The sequence below is a fragment of the Primulina eburnea genome, chromosome 14 (assembly GCF_022965805.1).
Source record: "Primulina eburnea isolate SZY01 chromosome 14, ASM2296580v1, whole genome shotgun sequence".
In the NCBI taxonomy this organism is placed as follows: domain Eukaryota; kingdom Viridiplantae; phylum Streptophyta; class Magnoliopsida; order Lamiales; family Gesneriaceae; genus Primulina; species Primulina eburnea.
Window position 1 is genome coordinate 6,078,531 of NC_133114.1, and position 10,786 is coordinate 6,089,316.

At 37.4% G+C, this 10,786-nt stretch overlaps 2 protein-coding genes across 2 annotated transcripts; one reads left to right on the plus strand and one right to left on the minus strand.

Annotated features, from left to right (window-relative positions):
* Nucleotides 1–2,970: 2,970 nt before the first annotated feature.
* On the plus strand, nt 2,971–4,636 carry LOC140812749 (uncharacterized). Its single transcript, XM_073171108.1, has 3 exons — nt 2,971–3,146; nt 3,251–3,316; nt 4,338–4,636. The coding sequence occupies exons 1-3, from the start codon at nt 3,099–3,101 to the stop codon at nt 4,383–4,385; spliced, it is 162 nt and encodes a 53-aa protein (XP_073027209.1). The 5' UTR covers nt 2,971–3,098; the 3' UTR covers nt 4,386–4,636.
* Nucleotides 4,637–4,703: 67 nt separating this feature from the next.
* On the minus strand, nt 4,704–7,370 carry LOC140812748 (probable ribosome-binding factor A, chloroplastic). Its single transcript, XM_073171107.1, is given in 5 exon segments — nt 4,704–4,771; nt 5,350–5,567; nt 5,969–6,028; nt 6,030–6,143; nt 6,958–7,370. Coding segments are annotated over 4 exon segments (684 nt in total). The 5' UTR covers nt 7,312–7,370; the 3' UTR covers nt 4,704–4,771; nt 5,350–5,411.
* Nucleotides 7,371–10,786: the final 3,416 nt, after the last annotated feature.

The window sequence follows — 10,786 nt, forward strand, 5'->3', positions numbered from 1 at the left end:
TTCCTCCTACCCCACCTCTTGCTCTCGCTCCTGCTCCCCTTCAGGCTGGGTAGCCTGATGAGAAGGGGCCCTTCTTGCTATGGCCTTCTCTACTGCAACGGATATGTCCGAGCCAAGTCTTCCGGGGACAAAGTAATAACAGGTGGAGGTCCTGTGGGCGGAAGACCACCTTGTCCAGAGATAAGTGCATCATCTCCAGGAACTCGAGAAGTATCTTGATTTGCACTTCTCATAGGAGTAATATCTACGTCTTAAGCTCAATTTCCCACAGACGACGTCAATGATGCGATCATGGGTGAATTGAGTAAGTGGAGTCGGGGCAATCCATCGAATCGGATGAAAGTTTTGTTTGGGAAGATGAGCCAGGGAAATGACTTCAAAAAGTAACATGCAAACAAAGAAATGAACTCGTGAATGACCGTCAGAGGGGTGTACGGCGTGGCTACTCCGATGTTTAAATCAGCAGGTGAAGATGAAGGATAAAGTATGTGTGTGAGGATATACGTGAGTACCAAGAGCTTAGAAGCAATAATATTCGGATCTCTCTAATGTAAAACATACCTGCTATTTATAGGAGGAAATCTCATTATTACTTTGTTTTCAGTGTCCAACTGCTAATTAGGGTGATATGGCTGCCCATACCCTATATCTGGTAACTTCTCTGACACACCGCCAACTCCTGTAGCTCTGACAGTAATGATTGTCGAGCATAAGGTAGCCCATACTGCTGCACTCGAGTGAAGTGTTATTTTCGATGTAGCCCAGGTAGAAATCATTCATGAGCTTGTATGAAATCCCGGGCCTCTGATAACACGGGGAGAAAATGTCCCGGGAATTGTCTTGCCCAGTTTATGACGAACTCGTCCTGCAAATTTACCCTGATTTGGGCTATCCATGTAATATCTCAAATCATCCATAACACATGCTCTAATGGGGATATCACCAATGAGGATGGAGGCATGCCTTAAAATAATCAGATTCATACTGCACCTATTTTATATATATATATATATATATATATATATATATATATATATATATATATATATATATATATATATATATATATATATATTTATATATATATCTATCAGTCGGATGAAATGAATGAAATTAATATAGAATTGAGGTTATTTTGTAGGATAACGATGTTAAGATAAAGTGTTTATGGGATAATACCCATTTTCGTCCTTTTCGTTAACCGCTTTTCCCATTTCAATCCCACATGATTTTTGACTGCGTAAATAATCCTTCATGTTTTCAAAATATTCTCGAATTGGTCCATACCGTTACTCTGACGTTAAGTTTAACGTTGACTTGTGAAAAACTGCAAATATTAGCGACGGTTTTTCAAAAGCCGTCGCTAATTAGTGCCGTTACTATTTTCAAAAAATAAATTTTAAGTTTTTTTAAAAAAATTTATTAAAATTAATTTTTTTTATTTAATGGAAATATTAAACCGTCGCTAATTAGCGACGGTTTGTTACACCGTCGCTAATTAGCCACGGAGTTTTACAAACCGTCGCTAATTAGAGACGATGATCTAACTCGTCGCTAATTAGCGACGGTTTTTATTTCCATAAAATAAAAAAATTACTTTTAATAAATTTTTTTAAAAAACTTAGAATCGGACTATGCTAACAATATTAATGATCTTAACTAAAACTTAAAAATTTACAAAAAATTAAAGCGAAAAAGTTTACCCTAAGTCGAAACTAAAATCGCGTAAGAGAAAATTTTTTAAGTGTTGTGAAGTGGTGTGTATGAAAATGGAAAGAGAGTATATTTATAGACAGTTTGTTTTATGCTTTTGGTAAAATAGCGACGGTGATTGCAAAACCGTCTATACTTCAAGGTTAATAATATTACCGTCGCTATTAGCGACGGTGTTACCAAAACTCGTCGCAAACTGTCTATAAAAATACTCTCTTTCCATTTCATCCACACCACTTAACAACACTTAAATTTTTTTTCTCTTACACGATTTTAGTTTCGAGTTAGGGTAAACTTTTTCGCTTTAATTTTTTGTAAATTTTTAAGTGTTAGTTAAGATCATTAATATTGTTAGCAGAGTCCGATTCTAAGTTTTTTTTTAAAATTATTAAAATTAATTTTTTTATTTTATGAAAATATTAAACCGTCGCTAATTAGCGACGAAGTTTTTAAAACCTGTCGCTAATTAGCGACGGTTTATTAAAAATCGTCGCTGAACTGTCTATTCTTCAATGTTAATAATTTTACCGTCGCTATTAGCGACGGTTCTAGTAAAATCCGTCGCAAACTGTCTATTAAACCTACTCTAATTTTTCTCTCTTAAAATTAATTTTTTTTATTTTATGAAAATATTAAACCGTCGCTAATTAGCAACGAAGTTTTGAAAACCCGTCGCTAATTAGCGACGGTTTATATTAAACCGTCGCTAATGTCAAGTCAACGTTAACCTTAACTTTGGGATGACGGTAGGGACCAATTCGGGAATATTTTGAAAACATGAAGGATTATTTACGCAGTCAAAAATCATGTGGGACTGAAATGGGAAAAGCGGTTAACGAAAAGGACGAAAATAGATATTATCCCAGTGTTTATAATATTTTGTTATTATTCTATAGTGTTTAATCCTTCAATTAAATTATTAAGGTTTTTTGATTGATTCAGAGTCACTGGCGATTAGCCGGCAGTTTCCCTTTTACGCCCTAATTTTGTACTTATTTTTTCTTTATTATTGTTCTCAACAATTTAGTAATTATACATGTCTAACTGGAATTAATTCAAAGTGAAGAAAATATAATTATATATGTAATTGAAGAAAATGTAATTAAATATCTGATTAAATGAGGATATGAAATCCTACTCAAACTCGACTTATTTTAATCCTTACATATAAATCAATTACATATTTTAGCCATTGTGAACACGATATATGTTTTTATTCTTAGATAACCATTTCTTCAAATAAATCAATAAATGCAAACTATATATAAAAAAAATGAAAATGTTTAAAACCCTCCTAATATTCTTAGAACTTTTCTTTGTTTAAGATTTAAGATAGAATTTGTCATCGATAGTTGTTTCTCATTTCTCTCAGAAAACGCTCAACAATGGCGCCGCCTCCTGGACCGTACTCCGGCACCAGCACGTTGGCTTTGGTAACGTCGATGTACCTCACGATCTTTTTCTCCCGTGTACTTGCACCAATATTGCGTATTGTTTATTTTTCTTGATTTTTTTCCTGAATTTCATCGTCTTGCAGGTGGCTAGGGTTTCCGCTGTTTCATTCGGAATTGTTTACGGAAGCGTGAAACTTAAGATTCTCAAGGTACTAATTGTTTTTTTTTGGGGGTTAGCTGGAAAACCAGATTAGGCATATTTTGTTTGCATTTGTTGCTTAGCTTTGATTTGCCCGGATCCTCATTGAGCTGGATTTGGTCGCTTTCAATTTTGATCCGTGCAGTGTCGACTTTGTTTGCTGGCTGGCTGGGGTGTATTAGCTTTTGATAAGAATATAGATCTGGCGTGCTACTGTTATTGAAGTAAGATTTGAGGATGGATAAAAATTGGAAGGAAAGATGAATATTAAGAGCCTATAGTTAAAGTAGAGGTTTGAGGATAGGATGCTTATTGATTGTTGAATTGAATTCAATAAGGACAAGCTAATGAAGATCAAAACTGAGTAGCAAATTGACTACGCAATTGAAACATCAGATTTGGAAGGATGGTGTCTAGGTATAAATGTGTTTTTCACAATCTGTCATCATGGAAACTGTTTTCTTCTCTGTTCTTGGTTTTAATCATATAGTTTGGTTACGTATTTCCACGAGTTTCGTCTAAGAATTTATATGGTAGTGAGTGTAGGAAATGGATGTCTTATGATTTGCACATTCTGCTGGTTGATTCGAATGCTTTGGTGATTCTGTCAATAGCCTTATCTTAGGTTTGCATGATGATACAACTTTTGAAGATGTTTGGAATCACCTAAACGTTGTGAATATCCTGGGAAGCTTACCCAACTATATCACATTCCCATTGATCTTACATTAATAATACCAAGTGCTAATTTTGTATCAACTCCAATCAAGACTGATTCTTCTAGGTAGTTTGTGTAGCTTGAGTTGCTAAGTGCTACTGGCACAATCCGGAAATTTCCCAACAAAAATTTGATGTTACTCTTTCTACCTTAAAGTTCAGTATGAGTGGGCATTGCTTGTGCTATTTGTATATGCTCCTCAACACTTTTTACATATTGATGCGATGCTTCTTTTTTCACTCTTCTTGTGTTTTTGCTAGCTACTTTATTGTATAAGAAGACTGACTCTGTACCTCGTACTTATTTTCACCAGGCAAAGGCAAAATCCCAAAAGAAGGCTGAAGCCAAGGAACATCACTGAAGGAGCCACATTCTGTGTTTTAGGCCATCAAAATAATTAGCGAACTTAATAGTGATTGGTGCTGCCATAATCCGTGAGACACCATCATTTCCGTAGTTTTGTGGAGATTTACTGCGTCACCCTGGATTTAAATCTCATTGGTTTTGTTATAAATTTTCATCGTACAATAATATGACAATTTGTGAATGGATTATTTACTGAGATTTCACGAAATAAATGTGCTAATATCAGCTAGCATTGTTTTGAGGTTACATTTGACCAACTCTGAATCAGGAGATGAGCAGCCGAGCCAGCAATGCTGCAACATGAAATCTCATCGTGAGGCACATTCGATTGAGTTCACTCTAGGAGGCTCGGGTTTTCCTCCAACACGCAATTGCTTGATTCTGTCAAGAAAGATTCAACTTCAAGTCACAAATGCAATATCTGAAGAGATTTAACACAATGTGGACAAACATAGATTAACATCAGAAGAAAGAAATAAAGTTTCTTGTGATTTTGATTTGTGGATAGTGCATCAAATATGGAATTTGATACAATTTCGTGCCGTTCATTCATGTAAATAGTGCAATTTTGGCATATAATCCATGTGAAAAAACCAATATTATGAAAATACCAATCATTTCGACCTTCCTCCATGGATTGCAAAATAGTTCGGGTGGTCCAACGGAAACCTATTTTTTCAGCTATATTGTCTTTGAGACCACGTTCAAACATTAAGAGGAAGCGATGGAGGCACTCAAGCAGCAATGACAATTAAAACCATTGCATCACACTATAATATTTGCTAGATCAATGCAAATAATAATAATAAGCAGCGAAAATAGTGAAGCGTTATGTAACATAAGAGATCAAGATAACCAAAGATGAGGGCATATTTAGTTCTGACAATCTTCTTTCCAAATCAAAGTCGAATTCATAATAACAGTTGTTGTATTATCATTGTGATTGCAAGAGAACTAACCAGTTATGAAGTAAGGTCTCGATCACATTCCAAAGTTTGATGAGTCAGAATCTTGTGCAAAATTACTTTACATAGATGACCCCATCATCGTCAATGTCATCTCCCTCCCACTCAACATCATTGTTGCCTCTATCAGATAGCTCTTCGAAATCATCAGCTTCACCTTCTATTGCTTTTTTCTCATTCTCATCCTTTATCCTATCCAGTATTTCAAGTACCTGAAATTGATTATTTCATGTTATTTACTTGTGATTCCAATTTCCACCAACTATACCATTTCGGAGAAACATCAAAGAGGAAATAGTAAATATCAGCATAATCATATGGCACATCAAAGACATGCGTTCTTCGCTTAAACAGATAAATATTGGGGTTTAATCTATAACACAATATGGTAGAAAATATTCAGATATTAGAATGGAAAATGGCTTCAACTTATCCACTTAAACCTTCCTAAAGTTTAAGAGAAGGAAAAATTGGTAGATATCAACAACTAAAGAAAAACAAAAGTATACTCAGTCAAGAATCCTAAAAGTAGATGAAAGATATGACTACCTAAGTAGCATAGAAGAATCAAATAAACAACACAGATTCATATCAAATAGATTATAAATCTGACCCTGCTTCCTCGTTCAATAGATTCATCTTCTACGAAACGAATCTCAGGAGTGAGCCGCAAGCTTCATACGCTTACCCAACTCACTGCGAACGTATTTTGCTTTTGACTTGAGCCCAGCAAGGGAGACTTCTTTTCCTCTTTCATCACCAAAAACAGATACATATACTTTAACTACCTGCATATTAGAAACACAAAAAATGGTCACACACATTGTGTTGGTTGTTTCCCAGGTTCAAATATGTTTACTAATTATGCATGGACCGGCTATCCAATAAACAACCCAATAAGGTAATTTGTTAAATCATAGGTTTCCAAGATATTAAATTAATTGATATGATCCATCTTATAAATAAAAATCCACCCAATGAAATCTTTTATCACGGGTCAAAGACTTTAAGTTATATCTATATGTAGAGTTATGATCCCAAGACAGAGAATAATTCAGAATACACGCATACTCAGAACCATTTGTTTTGCCTGCTCCTTTGGCAAGAACAAAGTTTTACCATAATTCACACGCTTGATCTATCAATGAATTAGGTACATATTTATAGTTATTTTTCTACTGCTTCAACATGAATTTCTGGTCTTTCGAGATATATGATTATCAATCACTTGCTTCTCAAATTTAGACTGTATTGCGCAAATACTGAAAGGATAACACAAAACATAATAGAAAATTTAACAATCTCGAAAGCCAACATTGCAATCATACTCGACTAAACCAAACAAAAGAGTAACGAATGTTATTTAAAGAAAGCTGAAAATTTTAAATTGGAAGGGAAAGTTCTCTGCTTTGGCACACACATTAGAAGGACGTTAATAAGCTTGAATCAACAAGCTACCAATCTCTTCCCATTTTTCACAACTTCAAACGTGCAATTCAACTAAAACCTATTTCCTTGAATTCTACTCAACAGTGGTACATGAATCTTTTTAGTAATAAAAGCTAAGTAGCAGAATGTCGGTATTCGAAGCAATAAAAGTACCTGCAAATCAGAAGAAATTTCAACGTCACTAATTGTCGTGAGGGAGGAGAGATACCGATCCGCGCCTAAAGCAACTTCAGGTAGAATTGCAGACTGCAAAACCTTATCGGTAAGCAACATATCTGATAGCTCCCTCATTATCTGCTTCGCCACCATTCTCACTCTTCTAGGGTGGGCCATACACCTGATTGTTCTGACTCCTACACCGCCGCCGCCGCCGCCGGTGGTGGTACATATCCCGCGCGGCGATGTCTTCAGCAGGGAAAAGGAAGAAATATGGCAGAACCACGGCGATGGGTTTGCGATTGAACATGGCGGAGCTACCGGCGAGCGGTGGATTTGAAGATGCGTCATCACAGGTTCTTCACTTCCTCGGCTCTCGGATTCTGTTCCTCTTCGGAGGGTATTTTGGGGATTGGAAAACAAATCATCTCCTATTGCTGTTGTTGGGCAGGCTTATATTAGGCCATGGCCCAAGAGATTGCTACAAATCCAGGTACGGTTGCCCAATTCTATAACTGCAGACAGCAATTCCACTTCTCTTATGTTTCTCCTAAAAAAAATAGGTATCTTGTGAGACGGTTTGACGAATATTTATCTGTGAGACGGCTCAACTCTACTGATATTCACAATAAAAAGTAATACTCTTAGCATAAAAAAATAATAATTACTCATGGTTGTACCAAAAAAAGACCGGTATCACCAAATACGATCTGTGAGACCATCTCACACAAATTTTTGCAAAAAAAAAAACTTTTATATATTTCTTCTTATTATTACTGCCAAAATCTTTGTTTGCACAATATTTGATTTTCGGGCGTGTTCGGTGCAAAGATACTGTGGGGACCCGGACTCTAACTCAATTCTTTTGGGATTTAATTGGATCTTTGCTCGAAAATGTGGGTCAAAATTTTGCTTTTAACATTAAGTCAAATGTATAATAAAAGCATGACATATCTTTATAATAATTAAACAACATCAGGTACATACAAGTCTGTTTCGTACAAGCATACACTAGTGTTCAGATACCAACTACAAACATAAGTGATACAAGTCTAGTAGGAAACACTAAAAATCTTCAACGCCCGAGATCTCCACGCTATCGTCAATCTCTCATCTAGCTCGAGACCCAGATCCTGCCCCACCTGTTGCTATGCACACATACAGACACGACAACAGCCGGATAACTCCGGTGAGAACATATCCCAGTATAAAACATGGATGCATGCAATGTAATAATCATGTACAAAAGCATAGCATATATCAAGTAATCATGAATGAAAATCTAAACATGTAGAAGAATACAAATCTGTATTCAACATTTAAATCTTGACTCGACTCATTTCTAATCTAGGGATCCCGGTGTGAATAAGACGGTCTGTCACCTACCCAACCACTCGGGGCAACGGTACGTCTTATTCCTAGACTTCGGTCAAATCTGTATCGAGGGTCTACTCATAGCGTAAATCTACTACCATGCGTCGATACACCGAAACGTCTAGTTTTGGCCAATCTGCCAATATCTCCTATCTCAGGACTCGAATATAAATCAATAAACAAGGCATTACATAATCAATGTAATAACAATCTAGTATGTGATTTAGGGAAACTCGTATCAAATCAGAATCGAGTTGTGCAATCCCGTGACCACATGAATTATACCTTTCGTCGCACAATCTCTGTCGAGATCTTGAAGTCGGAATGTCACTCTGTCAAGACTAATCTGAAATGACAATATACAAATGTTTTATATCAAAACACAACTCAACCAAGTCTTGGAATAATCAATAATCAGTCTCGGTACAAACTGACGGCATAACGGCGTACTTCTTCGATACCGATAACCTCACAATAACATACTCAATCACAATCAACTCATCATCTCATCAACACCTCAATACATAAGCTGAAATCTGTACAATCTTAACATAATACATGCTGAAATTTCGAATAATAGTATACGGCGTCTGAAACTCGATCCGTTTACGTTTCTACGATGTTCATAATCTCAAGAACACAAAATAACCATTACATCTGATTTTCCCCAACACTTAAATTTCAAACCATGTTGGAAATGAGAAATACTTACATCTTCTTGTAGCCTTCAAAGAGAGGAACACAAATCCGGTCTCGGAATTAAAATCGGATCACTATATCATTCAAAATCATAAGTTTAAGATCAAAAGAATGGGAGCTTTCTTCTTGGCTTCTCTCGGTTCCATGAATTCTGAAATGAAAAGGGAAGAAGACAACTCATATACTTTGCATGGCCAAGGACACATGTTATATTTTTTCAAATAACACGTATGACCGCGGGTGCGGTAGCTCAGGAGCGCGGGTGCGCTGTTCTCACGGCGAATTCATCTAAAATTGCAGCACCTAGACCGCGGGTGCGATCTCACCACCGCGGGTGCGGTCTTGTTAGCACCGCGGGTGCGGTCTTGCTTCGCACAAATCCACCAATTTCCTCTCAATGCACCGCGGGTGCGGTCCTTCCTGTACCTGCGGGTGCGGTGTGGCTTCGGCCCTGCTCGCTCAAAATCCCATAATTCATGCATTCTTACTTCTACAAGTCTAACATCAATGATACTGGTAATTCTCGAGCCTTACATTTCTCCCCCTCTTAGACAAGAGTTCGTCCTCGAACCCGTACGCAAGTAATCATGCAAGTATACCCAAAATAGTATAATCAAAATTGAAAGGAAGACTCACATCATATGAATAGCTCGGGATGTTTCTGCCTCATCTCAGACTCTGTCTCCCAAGTTGCTTCCTCAATTCCATGACGACTCCATTGAATCTTTACAAGCGGAATGGTCTTGGTCCTAAGTTGTTTCTCTTTCCGATCAAGAATCTGGATCGGTCTTTCCATATAGCTCAGAGTCTGATCTAACTCGGCTTCGTCAGGCTGAATGACATGAGAATCATCCGGCATGTATCTGCGCAACATCGATACATGAAAAACGTCATGTATACCAGATAATGAAGGAGGAAGAGCAAGTCTGTAAGCTCGATCGCCATTTTTTTAAGAATCTCATACGGACCGACCCCCGACGTATCTAGGAGACAATTTTCCACGCTTGCCAAATCTGACAACGCCTCTGAAAGGTGAAATCTTCAAAAATACTCTATCTCCCTGCTCAAATACCAACTGTCTGCGTCTGATATTGGCGTATTTCGCTTGCCTATCCTGTGCCGTCTTCATTCTCTTCTGAATAATCTTCACTTTCTCGATCATCTCACGAATCATATCAGGCCCCAACTCTGGTACCTCAGAGATATCATCCCAGTACAACTGAGATCTGCACTTCTTTCCGTATAAAGCTTCGAACGGTGCCATCTCAATGCTAGTCTGATAGCTGTTGTTGTATGAAAACTCACACAACGATAATGAATCTTGCCAACTAGTACCAAAGTCTAGTACTATAGCTCTCAGCATGTCCTCTAAAGTCTGGATAGTCCGTTCTGACTGTCCGTCTGTCTGAGGATGATAAGCAGTGCTCAAGTGTAAAGTCGTACCCAAAGCCTGCTGCAAGCTGTGCCAAAAGTGAGAAGTAAATCGTGGATCACGATCTGATACGATCGACTTCGGCACACCGTGCAATCTGACGACCTCTCTGACATATAACTCTGCCATCTGATCGTGTTGATAGGTCATTCTGTACGAAATAAAGCACGCTGATTTGGTCAGTCTATCTATCACAATCCAAATCGCGTCACAGCCTCGCGAAGATCGAGGTAACTTCGTCACGAAATCCATGGAAATGTGGTCCCATTTTCATTCAGGAACAGACAAACTCTGAAGTAAACCCCCGGGCTTCTTTCTTTC